General features: G+C 36.2%; 1 protein-coding gene across 1 annotated transcript; it reads left to right on the forward strand.

Moving 5' to 3' along the window:
* Positions 1-278: 278 nt before the first annotated feature.
* Positions 279-17,633, forward strand: LOC144967458 (putative tRNA (uracil-O(2)-)-methyltransferase). Its single transcript, XM_078904736.1, has 11 exons — positions 279-1,019; positions 4,038-4,170; positions 5,515-5,755; positions 7,209-7,277; positions 7,813-7,920; positions 9,180-9,251; positions 10,626-10,732; positions 11,635-11,818; positions 12,293-12,800; positions 14,560-14,676; positions 16,256-17,633. Exons 1-11 carry the CDS (start codon positions 632-634, stop codon positions 16,483-16,485), a joined length of 2,157 nt encoding a protein of 718 aa, XP_078760862.1. The 5' UTR covers positions 279-631; the 3' UTR covers positions 16,486-17,633.
* Positions 17,634-18,155: the final 522 nt, after the last annotated feature.

An 18,155-nucleotide genomic window follows, 5' to 3' on the forward strand; every position in this document is an offset into this window, starting at 1 on the left:
GTGAAATAAATTAAATAAAACCTCATTAAGTAATACAGAAGGGGGGGGGGGGGACCCGATAGCTCATTTGGTAGACCATTCAAAGTTAAGTTGAAATAGGATACCAAGAAATTTTAATCCAATTTCCACATTTTATTCTTGAATTTAAATAAGTCATGCCCGACGTGTCTTGCCAGATTTTAGGGAAGGAGGAAGGGGGAACGGGATTGGGGGGGGGGGGGGGGGGGGTGGTGGTCACATTTAAAAACTGTTGGAACTGTTATCTTCTTTCCTCGATCACACACACATTGTGCCAAACTGTAAACAAACAGTGATGATGATAGGTGCTTCAATGCTCCAACTTCAGTGCTGCCTGCTTACCACCAGCTTAAAACGGAATACTTTGTTTAAATAAATAAAAAACATAGACTATTCAAGTAACATGATAGAAACGTTTCCCTACCAGTTTTGTAGATTTCATTATCATTGATGTCAGTGTTGCTCTTGTTGTACCTACTGTAACTGTATGTCACTGACACTGACACTGTCTCATAACAACTGCCTACCGCCCTCACTCACCAACAAAGTTTACAAACCTCACAGCCACAGGCCGCATGCCGATGACTACAGTTTGAAGATTTGGACGTGAAAAATGTCTTTGATGCCTGACACTAATAAGTCAGTCTTGAATGATAAATTAAAATTCGAAGAATGTATGCAATGTAAATCATCTGTGAATTGTAAAGGAATAGAATCTTTATTCTTGAAAGCAGTCACAGTGTGGATTAATAAACCACATGTTGTGAACAGACGACTCTGTGGTGCAAAATTAGTTTCTTTAAGTAGAATAGATTCGAGTGAACGTCTAAATCTATTCTTAAATGAACACATTGACGGTTTCGTCTCACCCAAATTTACTGAACAATTATCCTTTGACTTTGAGGACCTATCTGCCGAGACCTCCTCATACACTGTCATCACGAGAGAGCTTATTCCGAAGTCAGAATTTTTCCCAAAGGTACTGGAAGTTGTACTTTATGGTAAGAGTTTCAAAAGTCTTTTCTACAAGAAATGCCAGTCCTCAGCTTCTTTGCGCCATCCATCCCCATTCTGCAGTCCTTCAGAGCCATTAGGTCCATTGATGGAGTCAGAGTTTATCCCGATTTCTAGAGTGTGAAACGAACAATCGAAATTGCTTGCTACCCTTTGGATAGGATGCTAGTCTATTGCAAAGTACTTTCAACCAAATCTAACAGACTCCGCTACCCATTCACTGCTGGGTCGAAAGGATTGTCAGAAAAAATCTCGACTGCACCTGGGATCGATCTTGGTCCCTTTGCTTGTGAAGCGAGTGCTCTACCAACTGAGATATTGGGACCCCATTCACACAATACAAATTCAATGCGAAAACAAAATTTTGAATCGGACATGAGACTAGCAAATATCTTTTTTCTCAATCTACTAATTATCCCATCATTGCCGGATGGACATTAATGACAATCCATTGGGAAGAGGATTGGGTAAAAACAAAAACCACAACAACAAAAATCACTTGAACCCACATCAATAAACTGGGACTGATTTCTCGTAAATTCCACTCTCTACTAATTAAAGTGGCTCAGGGATTAATGTGACTGAAATTAATGTCAGTTATCACTTTTGTCAGATGTGTAAGACATGGCTGTTTATCGTCAACTGTTCTCTTTTTATTTATACTGGACTGAGTCACAAGAAAAGTAAAAATGTATATAATATATGTTTTCAATTCTGGCTTTGAAATTTCATAAAGAAGTCACTGCTGATGATATTGCTCTTCTAAGCCTTGATAATCGAAAAGTTTGAAACCTTATCTGGAATTTTGAATAAGATTGTCAAACCTTTGAATAGTGACACTGACCAGCAGTGTAGCCTGACAGTTCAAAGAGAAGGGGCTGAGACAGAATTAAATATGAAGAACCGGGGACCTGGTATCAGAACAGTAACTTAAAAATATAGTCATACACATGGCCGACTAGAGTACAGGCCTTGTCGCCCACGTCTTGAGCCGGGATGGTTAAGGCCATTGACTAGCACTGTGTAGTTTGTAGGCAGTGTGTTAGTGAGAGTTAGTAAAGACCGTATGCAATGGAGCAGTGATGTAAGAGACGAGTTGTAATTATTTAACTCATTAAAGGTGTTGGAGTGATGATTTACTCATAAATAGCCTATATCAAATTCAAATTCTAAATCATGACGAGATGACTAGTTAAGCTTTGTTTTGAAATATCCGTACACAAAACTTTATTTCAGATGGACTAAAATACAACAATGGGAGAGAGAAGACAGAGAGAGAGAGAGAGAGAGAGAGAGAGAGAGAGAGAGAGAGAGAGAGATAAAAAGAGAAAGAGAGAGAGGTGGGGGGGGGGGGGGAGAGAGAGAGACTTTTGGAGGATTTTGTTTCTTTCTTTTTTAAAGTAGTGGGCAGTTTAATAGTCAACACTGAACCTTGATGAGTAATAACGAACATAATTTTGTGAAAAAGAAGCACTTCAATGTGATGGTGGTGATGGCAGTAGAGGTCGTAGTAGTAGTAGAAGTAGTAGTAGTAGTAGTAGTAGTAGTAGTAGTAGTAGTAGTAGAAGTAGTAGTAGTAGTAGTAGTCGTAGTAGTGGAATTAGTAGTAGTAGTATTAGTTATAGTTGTAGTAGTAGTAGTAGTAGTAGTAGTAGTAGTAGTAATAGTAGTAGAAGTAGTCAGTGGTGCCAAAACTCCGGGTTCCGGGCATCTTCCATCAAATTGTTCCAAGGATACCCCCCATCCGTCCAACCACCACATCATCACTACTACTACAACCATTATCACTACCAATACTACTGCAACGACCACCACCCCATCATCATCACTACCATTAATATACTGCAACCACTAGCACCACATCATCATCACTACCACAACAACAACAACCACTATCACATCATCATCACTACCTCTACTACTACAACCACCAACACCACATCATTATCACTACCACTACTACATCACCACCACATCATCATCACTACCACTACTACTACACCACCACCACATCATCATCACTACCTCTACTACTACAACCACCAACACCACATTATTATCACGACCACTACTACACCACCACCACATCATCATCACTACCACTACAACCACCACCACCACATCATCATCACTACCTCTACTACTACAACCACCAACACCACATCATTATCACTACCACTACAACCACCACCACCACATCATCATCACTACCACTTCAACCAACCACCACATCATCATCATCACTACCACTACTACAACCACCACCACATCATCATCACTACCACTACAACCATCAACACCACATCATCATCACTACCACTACACCCATCAACACCACATCATCATCACTACCACTACTACAACAAGCACCACCACCACCTCATCATTAACATTACCACTACTATACAACCACCACCACAACATCATCACTACCACTGCTACTACAAACACCACCACCACATCATCATCACGACCACTGCTACTACAACCACCACCACATCATTATTATCATAACCACAACTACTACAACCACTACCACCACATCATCATCACTACCACAACAACAACAACAACAACCACTATCACATCATCATCATCATCACGACCACTACTACTACAACCACCACCACATCATTATTATCATAAGCACAACTACTACAACCACCACCACCACATCATCATCACTACCACAACAACAACAACCACTATCACATCATCATCATCACTACCACTACTACTACAACCACCACCACTTCATCCTCACTACCACCAGTACTACAATCACTACCATTAACTTTTGGCGCTTTACTCATTTAAAATAAGGAAACTTTGGGATTGTATTGGCAATGTAATATTATTGTTATTATTATTATTATGATTATTGTTATTATTATTGTTTTTATTATTGATTGTCTGTTTTCTTATTTAGTTATTTGAATATTAAAACCAGTTTGTACTTGATTATTGCTCATTGTTATTTATCTATCCATGCTTGAATTTCTCAGATAAGGCAGCCGGGACTGTGTACTTTTTTCCTGTCACTGACGGTGAACGGACCAATGATAGCAGCAAACCATATTTTACCAATGAGATATCATACTCTGTTCAGTTCAGGGGCTTGCCTAGTGACAATGAAAGGTGAATATTCATTTTGTTAGTATTGAAAAAGTCTGTTTTCATCATAGTCATTTTATTAATTTAATATGGAACAATGAAGGGTGAATTCATTCAGTTAGCATTGAAAAAGTCTGTTTTTATCATAGTCATTTTGTTAATTTAATCGGAACAATGAAGGGTGAATATTCATTCAGTTAGCATTGAAAAAGTCTGTTTTTATCATAGTCATTTTGTTAATTTAATCTGGAACAATGAAGGGTGAATATTCATTCAGTTAGCATTGAAAACGTCTGTTTTTATTGTAGTCATTTTATTAATTTAATCTGGAACAATGAAGGGTGAATATTCATTCAGTTAGCATTGAAAACGTCTGTTTTTATTGTAGTCATTTTGTTAATTTAATCTGGAACAATGAAGGGTGAATATTCATTCAGTTAGCATTGAAAAAGTCTGTTTTTATCGTAGTCATTTTATTAATTTAATCTGGAACAATGAAGAGTGAATATTCATTCAGTTAGCATTGAAAAAGGCTGTGTTTATCGTGGTCATATTATTAATTTAAATTGGAACAAAGAAGGTTGAATATTCATTCAGTTAGGATTGAAAAAGTCTGTTTTTATCGTAGTAATTTTATTAATTTAATCCATCTGTTACGAAATATCAGATTTGATTGTGATTTTGGATATTTATGTAGTCGAACTATCAGTTCTAAGAATTTTTATTATTATTATTATTGTTATTATTATTACTGCTGCTGCTACTACCCATACTACTACTAATACTACTATTATGACTACTACTACTACTAAAAAAAAATTGAGCTTTATATAGTGCAATATCCACTAAATGTGCTCAAAGCGCTTTACAAGGGGTCCCTAGTCAACAGCAACATTTAACATGTAGGACGGAACATGCGCCTGTCAGGCGATATTACAATTTTTCAGACAAAGACAACGCTGTCAACGGCCAGGTACTCATTTTACATCTGAGTACGGTGAGAGAATGTGAGTAAAGAGCCTTTTCCAAGAACTCAACTATGCACCGAGCGCGAGGCTCGAACCCAGGACCTTCCGATCCGAAAGCGAGTGTCATACCACAAGACCACATAGCCGCACTACTACTACTACTACTACTACTACTACTACTACTACTACTACTACTACTACTACTACTACTACTACTACTACTACTACTACTACGATTATTATTACTTATTACTATTATTATTTCTACTTCTACCACACTCATAGGTGTAACTTGCCTCGTTGTTTACAAACATTATCAATTAAAGCTATCACCATTATTTGAATTGCATTTGACATTTTTCCCCATAGAATGAGCATTAACACTTTATTTATATCACAGCCCTCAAGATTCCTTGAATGAAATTGTGATGTCCTGGTCTTGTGATCATGAACAACCAGAAGTATCAAAGAGACAGCTCTCTTCCAAATGGCTCTCATCTATCCTGCTGGACAAGCTGGCGAACTGGTCCACAATTGGTGATATTTCCACTTCTGTGAGGTCACTGCAGCTTGTTGATGTTGAAGAATATCAGAAGACATACATTCGTTTAAAGAATGTGTATGGAAGAGATTTGGTAAAGGTGAGGTTAACAAAAACTTGATTTTTATTAATGTAGTATCCACTGCTGTGGGGGTTGGATTAACAATTGAAAAAGAAGTCCTTTATGAGCCTTTGGATATTATATGTAAAGCGTCGAAAAAAATAAATCCATAGGCTTACAATATAATCATAAGACCAACCTAGGAATACGCCACTCAGTGAATAAACCATTTATTTTTATAAAGGAAATAAATAATAACAAACACATACAACATACAAAAGAGAAATCAATTAAATCAAAATAAAAGCTAGGCACGTCCAATTATTCTCACCACACTCACAATCGCGATTATCTTCGAAGCAGGAAGTTGCGACTTAATGACAAGACAAGGCAAGGCATCATAAATTGTGTATTTATGCAAAACCACAAAACAATTGCATTACTTTTGTAATCCTTCAGAGCCATTAGGCCCATGGAGCTAGAGTTTATCCCAGTTTCTATAGAGGGAAAAAGACAATGCATTACAAATACTTTAAATAAACTGCAATTGCTGATTAAAAAAACAGATGGAGAACGGGGCGGAGGCTCACAATATCTACAAAATTGTCAACACTGACAGGACACCAGCTATGAGTTTGAATTTCAAGCTAAAATGATAAAAAGTACATAAACAGGATAAGAAACTGCATTCATTTTTCACAACAGACACCTTTTAGAAAACTATATTGTTATGAATTTGACCTGAAATCAGATTTTCAGCATCTGGTTCAAGGTCCTAAAAATCCCATGAACAGCCAAGACATCAAACAGCGGCATCTTGGAGAGAATAGGCCTCAAAGATTTGTCAGCTCATGTCAACCATCAAGAAATTGAAGCTAACATACTCTAGCCACATCAAAAGACATGCTACAATAGAAAAGCTTTGCATGGAGGGTGCCTCCTAGGGCAAGCAGAGCAGATGGAGGTCAAAGAGAAATATTTTTTTTCTTTAAATTTATTGATATTGTTGTTATTTTTAAAAGAATTATTATTTTTATTTATTATTATTATTATTTATTATTATTATTATTATTATTATTATTATTATTATTATTATTTATTATTATTATTATTATTATTATTATTATTATTATATTATTATTTAGTACTATTATTATTATTATTATTATTATTATTATTTTATTATTTATATTATTATTATTATTATTATTATTGTTATTATTATTATTATTATTATTATTATTATTATTGTTGTTGTTGTTGTTATTATTTGAAGACTATTCAATCAATTTTTAATGACTCCATTCATATACAATCAAGGGGACAGTATTCTAATTTTCAATGTTTAGAGAACCCGGACTCCAGGTATTTCTCATTTCTGAGTGAATATGATCTTTTTGTGGAACATCCTATATATTAAAAAAAAAAAAAAAAAAAAAAAGAGTTGGTCTGAAAAGACTGATTTGATTTGATTTGATTGTTTCCATTATAGAACTGGACAGAAACAACAGATCCTCAAAAGTTTGTTTACGAAGATATTGCCCTTGCATCATATTTATTGGTAAGTGTGTAGTGAAGATTGTCAGTTATTCAAATATTAATCTCTTTTGTCCTCAAAATAGAAAAATACAGAGAGAAAAAATTTGCTCTTTTATTCTTTAAGGTAAAGGCGAGTAAGATCCCTATTTTAGTCTTCATTAATTAAATACCTAAATATAATAATAATTATCATAATATCATTCATGTAGGCAAAGTGCTATCATGATTCTGATTAAGGAACCAAAACTAAAGAGTTGAAGTTTTTAATTTTATTTTGTGGTTGTGTATTATTATTGACTCGCCCTCACCCTCATGGTAGTGGCAAACTTATGTTAAGAGGACCATGTTTGTGTTCCCTCAAGACTTGAACACTCGTTGATATTATTATCATCAATGATTGCTCAGGTTGGATGAAACGGGCTTCCGTTCAATCCCCACCCCTTTTATTATTTTCATTTTCTTATTTGCCAATCTATTGAGTGGTTGGAGTCATTTATTAAAAATGTAATGTTAACAGCTATTCAGCATGTGTTTTCTTTGGTGTGCTTTCCATCTAGTTGATCTGGGAGGAAGACAGACGGATTAAAAATCTACAAGGCAAACAAAGTTTTGTAGACCTTGGATGTGGCAATGGCCTTCTCGTCTACATCTTGACCAAAGAGGGAGTAAGTACATTATTACCTTGATCAATTGATTGACATAATTTTGGTGGGTTTTTTAAATTTTTATTTATTTATTTTTTATTTTGGGAATGGGGGGGGGGGGGAGTGGGTCAAATAATTCCTTATCTCATAATGATGAAAATCATTCGATGAAATCTAAGAATTGTTCATATCATTAACAATTAGCGTTGAAAAGGTGTTGGTTCCCTAGCCATCAAATTCTTATCATATTGGATAAAATTGTCATAAAGACAGTTATTCATGAAAGAAGTCTGGTTTTCAAAATTTATCACCTCGGTCTTCCACTTATTTTAGTGAATCCTATAAATGTTGGAAAATATGTTTGGCACATGGGTTGAAGAGAGAGAGAGAGAGAGAGGGGGGGGGGGGGGGGGGGGGAAGGATCCTGACAGCTCATTTGGTAGAGCTTTTGACTCACAGGAAAAGACCTAGTATTGGTACAGTGTTCAGTTGACTTTTTCACAAGTACACCTCTGTCCACTCAGCTGTGTTTGAGTAGTAGAGTCTTCCAGATCTGACTGAAGTAAACTATCAGTCTATCCAAAGGGTAATAATTAATTGTTTATATTGACTGTGTTTAAAGCTACAGATTCGAGATATACTCCAGCTCCAAACCTTGAAACTGGAAATTCTGGTTTGTTTCAAACCTGCCACTCTGTGACCTTGATTAAGTTCCTTTGTCCTGATGCTAGGGCTGCAAGGGTACTCTACTAAAGATTTTTAGCTCTGTAAAAAGATTTGCCTCATGCTCATAGGGATTAAAAAGAGTACATAATAAAAAAAAACCCTTTAGCTTTTGTGAAGCGCAAAATTGACTTAATTTGCTCTAAACACTATGCAAGAGACCCCCCCCCCCCCTCCCCAGATAGTAGAAGCTCTGAACAATTATAGAATCTCAAGTTTCTAAGAAAAAATGTGATCTCTTTGATGAGTTTATCACCAACAACATCATAAGTCTTGGTGCAAGGTATAAGTCACTTTAAAGTACCGATTTTGCCTCAGATAAAGTGTGTAATTCGTATTGATTAAAGCTCTCCAGTTCTTTCGAGAGTGGAATAAAAGCCATACCTTCACACTTTTAGTGGTTATGTCTTGCCCATGCATTTGTTATTTACAAGAAAGCATCAAGAGAGCTTGAGATTCCACTGTTAATTAAATGGAATTGCTTGATATAAACAATTGGATTTATTTCTTGAATGAAATACAATGCATTTAATTTTTTTTCCTTTTACAATCTACAGCACAAAGGTTTGGGTATTGACTTGAGAAAGAGAAAAATTTGGGACACATTTGGTCCAGATGTTAACTTACAGGTAATTTGTTTGGGATTTCGAATAATTGTATAGTGAGGATTTACCATAGTATTCTTAGTGTATCAAATAGAAAGTGTGTGTGTGTGTGTGTATGTGTGTGTGTGTGTGTGTGTGTGGTGGGTGGGTGGGGGGGGGGGGGTCTGCATTTTGGGCAAACTTCAATAGAAGGGGAATAGCACAATTTTACCAATCCATAGAAGGGGGAGAGGGGTGTGCAATTTGACTAAAGAAGGGGGTGGGGTGCAATTTGACCAATCCATAGAAGGGGGGTGGGGGGGGGGGATGCTCATTTTGGGCATTTTCTAATTTAGGCGGGAGATGTGATGTATAAAATGGTTTTCTTTCAATCAAATATACTGCTTGTAAAATAACAGCGACAGCATAGAAAATATCTTTTTCAAAATGATTTAATCATATAAGTTGGACAATGGCTGTGAAGGACAGCTATAATTTTTTACACTTTGATTTTGAATTCTTACAAATAATGTTCCACTGGAGCTAAATAGTGTCTTTTCATTTGTAAAATTCGATGTACATTGTATATGGTCAATGTGGAAATAAGTGGACAAGATTGTCAAGAGGTGACCCTGCCTTTAATCGATAAAGGGTTTGAACAGGGTTTGCCAAGTGTCCAGCATCATGCGGGACATTCCCACTTTTGGGGCGACTGTCCTGCATCACCTCTTCATGTCCCAGCCCAGTTGTTGATAGTTATCAGCATTAGGAGAATATGACTGTGGTATCATCCTATATATAGTCGATCAATACACATTTTGTGTGTCTGATTAGTCCCTGATTAGTATGTAGTTTATGTCAGATAATATTGTATGTTAGGAGGTCAATGACCGAGGTATTATTATATGATGCCTCCGATACGTGAGGTCAATGACCGAGGTATTATTATATGATGCCTCCAATACGTGAGGTCAATGACCGAGGTATTATTATAATATGATGCCTCCAATCCGTGGGGTCAATGACTGAGATATTTTAAACTACATCCAATTTGTAGTATTATTGAGTACTGTCGGCTACTGTCCCTATTTAATTTTGGCAGTGTGTATTTGTGTGTGTGTGTGTGTGTGTGTGTGTGTGTGTGTGTATGCGTGTTTGTGTGTGTTTGTGTCCCTCATTCTGCTCAAAATGTCCCTCATTTTGAAGTACCTTATAAAAGCAGTGACAAATCTTATCAGGTAGCTGACAAAGGTGGGTCATATCAGGCAACTAGTACTGTATGAGATGGAAATTCTGTTCTTTATGACTCTTGCTAGGGAAATTATTTTATAAAGCAATGTGAACCATTTAAATAAGGTATGTAAATATGATTTTCCAATTTATTTAATTGACCAATCGCCATCTCTTGACACCATACAGGAATCAATGGTGAGACCGTCCGCTGAGCACCTTTTTCCTGACTATGATTGGATAATTGGCAATCACAGCGATGAGTTGACTCCCTGGATTCCAGTCATTGCTGCAAGGTTTGTTTGCTTTCAATTCCCTAAGAATACGATTCCAAGAAACTGGCAATCCATCCAAAGGGTTGCAAGCAATTGTTTGATTTACAAAGAATATCTAGGCTTACATTGATTATCTATAGGGTATTCAGGTGTAAAATGAGTAGCTGTTAACAGCGTTGTCTCTGTCCGAAAAAAATTGTAACATCGCCTAACAAGCGTTGTCCCATCCTAATAAATGTTAAATGTTGCTGTTGGCCATGGGCCCCTTGTAAAGCGCTTTGAGCACATTTAGTGGATATTGCGCTATATAAAAGCTCAATTTAAAAAAAAAATTTTCAATATTAAGAGACTTGCCATAAGCTACAACACAATAGAACACTAGTGTAGAAAATCATGATTAGAGAGAGAGAGAGAGAGAGAGAGAGAGAGAGAGAGAAGAGAGAGAGAGAGAGAGAGAGAGAGAGGAGAGGAGAGGGAGGGAGGGAGGGGAGGGAGAGAGAGAGGAGGGAGGGAGGAGGGAGAGAGAGAGAGAGAGAGAGAGAGAGAGAGAGAGAGAGAGAGAGAGAGAGAGAGAGAGAGAGAGAGAGAGAGAGGGGGGGATGAAAAGAAGAAAGATGACGCTTGCCGGTTGATTTTGAAAGAAGAGCTTTTACCTTTGTATTTTGTAACTCACGTTCCCTTTTAACCGTGTAGGCAATTGCTACATATCGAAAAAACTAGTCTATCACAAAATACTTTCCACTCAATCCAGTACACACAGCTACCCGATCACAGCTGGGTGGACAGTAGTGTCACCTTAAAAAAAAACCCCAAAAAAACAACACATGTACAGGAGTCAGCTTTACTCACTTTATTTTCTATCCATTAAAGCGAGGATTTATTGTTTCATATAAAACTCAGTGTATCTATATTTTATTTGTTAGGTCTTCCTATGACTGCTGTTTCTTTGTGCTGCCTTGCTGCCATTATGACTTTGTTGGAAAGTTTACAGCCTGTGATAAAGGCAAGAGTAAATACAGTTCCTATTTGAATTATGTGGGGGATGTCATTTCTAACTGTGGATTCAACGCTGAATGGGATACACTCAGAATCCCTTCCACAAAGAGGGTAAGTCTTTTCTGGGGCCTTTTTATTTTTAGTATAAAAAGTATATAGAAATATATAGAAAATGACGTTGAAAATATTTATATTCAATTCAATTCAAAGATTTATTTTTAGGCAATTGCCAAAATAACACGTACATGAATATAATATTTTCAATCAACAACTCAAAGTAAGTAAAATCGATAATAAAGCAAAGCAAACAATAATAATAATAATAATAATAATAATAATAATAATGATAATAATAATAATAATAATAATAATAATAATAATAATAATAATAATAATAATAATAATAATAATAATAAAATTATTTTAAAATTTAATTAATAGATTAATTGTTTAAAACATATAAACATATTATTTTTTCACCTCCCTTCCCCCCTCCCCCTTCCCCCCCCCCCCCCCCCCCCCCCCCCCCCTTAATGTCCATATGTTAAAAGTTGTTCTGTTTTTTATTTTCACAATTCACTTCAGATTTCTTACATTGGGAGGTACAGAACATATTTACGATGTGGAGAAGAGGAAGCCGATAAGCAGAGACAAGAGTTCATCGATAGTCATACTAAACAAAAACGTGATGACAAGGAAATCCCGGAAAACGCATCAGTCAATGACGAAGAGAAAAATATTTATGGATTTTCGGATAACTTGTGCCCATCCGATTCTAAATCAATATGTTTGGACACAGCATCCAGGGAAAAAAGATCTTTTTTGTGTTCTTGTGATCATGAGTTGACAAAAGATAGTGAAAAGTCTCAGGAATATGCTTGTAAGAAATGTAAATTAGACAAAAATTCAGAATCATCATCATCACAGTGGGCCTCTGACTTCAAACCAAGGGTTGAACTTAAGGTCAGAAATTGTCAAAGTGTATCGGATAAAACTAAACAAAATATTGTGGATGTTGTTTTCAATAAAGTTTTAGCTGCTGACAAGGACAATACTGTCTCCCTTGACAGTGGTGCCAAATGGTGTAAAGGAGGTATGGATCTATGTCTTGCCCTCATATTGTTTTCTTTTCTTTTCTTTTCTTTTTTTTTTTTAATTTTCAATTGTTCCTAGTTTTGATGTTACAGCTAATCCTCAAAGGAATGAGAAAAAAAAATATGCCATCTGTCCAGAATGTTTGAAATCATGTGACTGTCATGATTGGACCTTACAAGAGAAGAAGAAAAAGTGCATGATTAAAAAAAAAAACCCTTTAAAAGACATCAATGACAGCAAATTAATTCCCACTGTTATATCGTCACTCTAACATACTATATGACCTCATTATCCAGCCACCACTAAAGTATCATCTTTATCCCTACAATTATCACTACTTGGATGTTCATGAAGATTTTTCGTCCCTTTGATGACCTTAAATTCGCAAAAGGCCCCCCCCCCCCCCCCCCCCAAAAAAAGAACCCCAACAAAATAGCAGACAAATAAACAAAACGAATTCAAAATACAGTAAAATTACTTTAGACCGAAAGAAGCTAAACCGAAAAATACCTTAAACCGCAAAGAATTTAATAAATTGTACTAGTTTCTTCATTATCTTTGTACTAATTCTTACGATGAACCGAAATACTTTTAAGCAGGACTTTCTTTAAACCGAAACAACTTGAGAGCACCTTCCCTTTTTCTCTCTCTATTTTTCTTTTAAAATTCGGGAAGGAGGCCTCACGTAATAATGCTCGGCGATATTAAACAAAGAGCATAAGTATAAGATGAGGGTGATGGGTGGAGTGGGGGTGGGTTGTAGGCAAACACTTCAATCACTGCCTAGGACTTCATATACTCTATAGATGTCACTGATCACTGCACTTGGGCTTGGCCAACACCACAATAAATCGCACAGACTGAAAAAGGAAGACAGCGGGTGACTGGCAGGCGAAAAATGAGGAAAGAGGGGGAGTTGGGGTGTAGAATCACGCAAGCGAGATGTTCTCGCTCGTGTGTTGAAGCTTTGGAACTGACTGGATTTTCAACACGACAATAAGGAGGGGGGTGGTAGACAACTTACCATTGACATGCCATTTCATTTCCACTTTGTTTAAATGTGTGTGTGTGTGTGAGGGGGGGGGGGGTGATGTAATTAGGCCTTTGAACCTAATGGCTTTTCAACAAAAGAGAGATGTGTAGTAGACAGCTTAGCATTTACACGCATATTCATTTCTACTTCACTTCACCTCTGAGTAGCTGCGCATCATTCATCATCAATTATCGCACAAGAACTTTCGATCTTATTTTAGCTTTGCATTTTACTAAAAGATGTCTAAAAGAAAGCACTGTGCTTACACGTTGGAGTTTAAAATCAAAATACTATGTGAAGTCGATGAAAAAGAAGTTGATCAAGACGGAGATATAATGTAAAATACACGGCATCCCGAACTCAACTCTTTCAACAATTTTGATTTGAAAACGAAAACCCCCAAAAATATTTTAAAACAAACAAAAAAAATTTATTTTTTTTAAATAAATAATTTTTTAATGGTTACGAAGACGGCATTTATTCAACAACTCCATTTAATAGGAAACCCATGATGCGATTAAATGAGCAAATTCCTTAAATAGTTACTACCCTTGAAAAACATTGCAAAACGGGAACTTGCTTTAAACCAAAATGTCTTTAAACCGAAATGGTTTAGAAGGTCCCCAAAATTTTGGTTTAAAGTAATTCTACTGTATGTATTTATGGTTGTTTTTTAAAAAGATTATTTCACCATTAAAAATACGAATGCATTGATTTCCCACAGGCACAGTAGCTTTGAGTGAAGTGGTGAAATTGTTTGACCAGTCAGTCCTTCAAGAACTGAAATCAGAATGTGGAGGATTGCAGACGTTGCTCCGTAACCACAGCCATGTCTTTCAAGGTAAGCTGCTATCAGTCAGATCACTATTACACTATGCGGCTATGTGGTCTAGTGGTATGACACTCGCCTTCTGATCGGAAAGTCCTGGGTTTGAGCCTCGCTCAGCGCATAATTGAGTCCCTGGAAAAGACTCTTTACTCACATTCTCTCACCATACTCAGATGTAAAATGAGTACCTGGCCGTTAACAGCCTTGTCTGTCAGAAAAAAATTGTAGTATCGCTTAACAGCAGGCGTCATGTCTCGTTCTACATGTTAAGTATTGCTGTCGGTCAGGGACCCTTTGTAAAGCGCTTTGAGTACGTTTAGTGGATATTGCGCTATATAAAAGCTCAGGTTTTTCTCTTTCTCTGTTGTCTCAAAGTGATATTATGCTGAAAAATGATTTTAAAGTGCCCTCCATGTCAACACCTCAATGAAACAGTAATCCACCCTTTGCTCGAATGTCAACCTCTTGAAGGCCTGAGATGCACATTCCTCCCACCCAATCCAAGCATCAGTAACACACTGTATAGACACCTGGAACAGCTACAAAAAACGTATAACTTCTATGTCATGACACAAGACCGAAGGGCTAGAGCTCAGCTGGTCGCTGGTTCAGATAAGTAAAGTGGAAATGACAAGAAATGGGAAATTGAAAATGTTGTCACTTTAAGAAACTAAATCCATGGCCCTTAATATTAACAAAGCATAAAAGCTTAATTCGTGTTTCATGTTTTAAATGTAAATACAATTTTTAGCATCTATGTCACACGTCATAATATCGTCATGAGAGACATTTCTTTGTGAAGATGGTTAAGATCTGGAAAAGTGTGTATGAAACAGTGCCAGACAAACAGGAAGAAAAAAATACAAGAAAAAAAAATTATCCCCAAAAAATCAGCATGCCTTGACTGGGAATCGAACTTCAGACCTAATTTCCGGAGGTCTTAGGTTCAATCCATTGAAGGGGCAGGCTGATTTTTTGGGATGGTTGTGTGTTTTCTTGTATTTTTTTTTCGTTTTGTCTGGCACTGTTTCATACAGACTTTTTTACATCTCCACATCATTATCATACACCATTACCTTAGAGTCTGGTGTCTCAGAGTTATAGCGCTATATAAGTTTTCAGCATTATTATTATTATTATTACCTGCTCCCTATTACGCTTCAACAGTCGTAACGTCACTTCCCTCGTTTTGACGCATGGCAACTTAGTAACTGACTCTAAACTATCGGAATAATGCTGACACCTTTAAGAAATATTTCTCAGACGAGCATAAAAACATATCCAGATGGAAAAAAAACATTATAAATCTGATCATGTTTTGACTTTTACACATTCTGATCACAAGATATATGAAAAGTTCTAGCCAGCATGAAGAATAACAATGAGAGGAATGACTACCTTGGCAATTAAGATATTATATTCTTGATTACAATCATCATCATCCTCATTATCATTATCATCATCATCATCACCATTATATCATTATTATTATTATTATTGTTATTCTTATACTTATTATTATTATTATTATTATTATTATTATTATTATTATTATTATTACTACTACTACTACTATTCTTTACTCTTTAAGTGACAGGAGGAAATGTCCAGCTGAGAGATTTCACCCTGTCCGATCCCTGGATTGGTCGCAACCCCCAGAAATCTAAAGATAAAAAACGCAACACATTGAAAACGACTCTGTGTTGGTTCTTTAGCCACCATCCTGATGGATGTCCCAGAGATACCAACGATTGCCTGTTTGCCCATGGGCAAGATGATTTAAGGCAAAAGGATATCAAGACTGATCATAGTAGTCTTTAATTAGGCAAGCATTATTTAGGATAAATGGGCCATCCCATAATTTTTTTTTTTTTAATAAAAAATATAAATAATTTTTAAACCCCGATTTCTCTCACTTCATGTGCTTTTAATAAATCTAGACTTCTGTGACTATCCCATTTTCTGTCTTTTTACTGGCGCTGAAATTACCTAAAAGTGTTGCAAGCACACTAAAACCCTTAACAACAATAACAACATTGACATGTATTGCCACTCCATTATTTTCTTCCTCGAGAATCACCTCTGTTAGATATCTTATGTTTATGTTCTAATCTATGTAAAAATTGAGCTTTTTTAAAATTGAGCTCTTTTAAAATTGAGCTTTTATAAAGCGCAATATCCACTAAATGTGCTCAAAGCGCTTTACAAATGTTCTCTGACCAACAACAACACATAACATAAATAACGACACATGATGCCTGTTAGGCAACAATACATTTTTTTCTGACACTGTTTCATCACTGTTAACGGCCAAGTACTCATTTTACACCCAAGTACGATGAGAGAATGGGAGTAAAGACTCTTGTCCAAGGACTCAACTATGCGCCAAGCAAGGCTCGAACCCAGGACCTTCCTATCAGAAAGCAAGTGTCTTACCACAAGACCACATTACCCAATCCTGTTTTAATGGCATTTTTTGTTGTTGGCATACGAGGCATGCAATGTCATACATGGAATCACAAGGCGAGTATGGACTTCCCAGTGTGTCAAAGGCACAGGACTTGCTAAATAAGTATATTAACCCATTAACTACCGTACTCTGGACAAAAACGTATTTAAAAATTTGACCAGAAAACTCCTCCGATCAATTTAAATGACCCTCATCTTGACAAAAGCTGTCAGAGTTTGAGTCAATCGATATTTGAAGGACAAGTTTTCTGGCCAACTTTTGAAATACATATTTTTCCAGAGCACGAAAGTTGATTGGTTATGTTGGCAACTGTTGGTGTTCGGTGGAACAGTAAGATCTTTTGAGGTTTTATCTAGCGCAATATCCAATAAACTTGCATATTTATATGTATACATTGTCGCCATAGATTCTCAACTTTGTGTTTATAAATTTTTATGCATGCCACGTCTGTAAACGAATTTCCATTTTTTTGGATGAATAAAGTATATTATTATTATAATTATTATTATAATTATTATTATTATTATTATTTTTATCATTATTATTATTATTATTATTATTATTATTATTATTATTATTATTATTATTATTATTATTATTATCAAAGCGCTTTACAAGGGGTCCCTGGCCAACAGCAACACTTAACATGTAGGGCGGGACATGATGCCTGTTAGGTGATATTACAATTTTTTTAGACAGAGACAACGCTGTTAACGGCCAGGTACTCATTTTACACCTGAGTATGGTGAGAAAATGCGAGTAAAGAGCCTTTTTCCAAGGACTCAACTATGCGCCAAACGAGGCTCGAAACCCAAGACCTTCCGATCCGAAAGCGAGTGTCTTACCACAAGATCACATAGCCACAGACTAAATAAATAAATCTTGGATCTTTATCTCTTTCTTTGTTTGATTTGGTCATGGTAAATTTTCATGGACACTTGCAAGGACAGATAAACTTAAGATCTATTCTCTGTTGAAAGTTTTACGGCTGCTGAGTTGACATCAAAATGTCGCCGTAAAA

Source organism: Berghia stephanieae, chromosome 3 (assembly GCF_034508935.2).
Source record: "Berghia stephanieae isolate SIO BIC M18660-M18661 chromosome 3, UCSD_Bste_1.3, whole genome shotgun sequence".
NCBI classification, from domain to species: Eukaryota; Metazoa; Mollusca; class Gastropoda; order Nudibranchia; family Aeolidiidae; genus Berghia; species Berghia stephanieae.

What these genes read in the sequence shown, in the direction of transcription:
- LOC144967458 (XM_078904736.1), top strand. Translation starts at nt 632, where the DNA reads ATGTCTTTGATGCCTGACACTAATAAGTCAGTCTTGAATGATAAATTA. An exon ending in ACATCTTGACCAAAGAGGGA is followed by an intron (nt 7,921 to 9,179) that starts GTAAGTACATTA and finishes TACAATCTACAG; the next exon opens with CACAAAGGTTTGGGTATTGA. An exon ending in ATTCCAGTCATTGCTGCAAG is followed by an intron (nt 10,733 to 11,634) that starts GTTTGTTTGCTT and finishes TTTATTTGTTAG; the next exon opens with GTCTTCCTATGACTGCTGTT.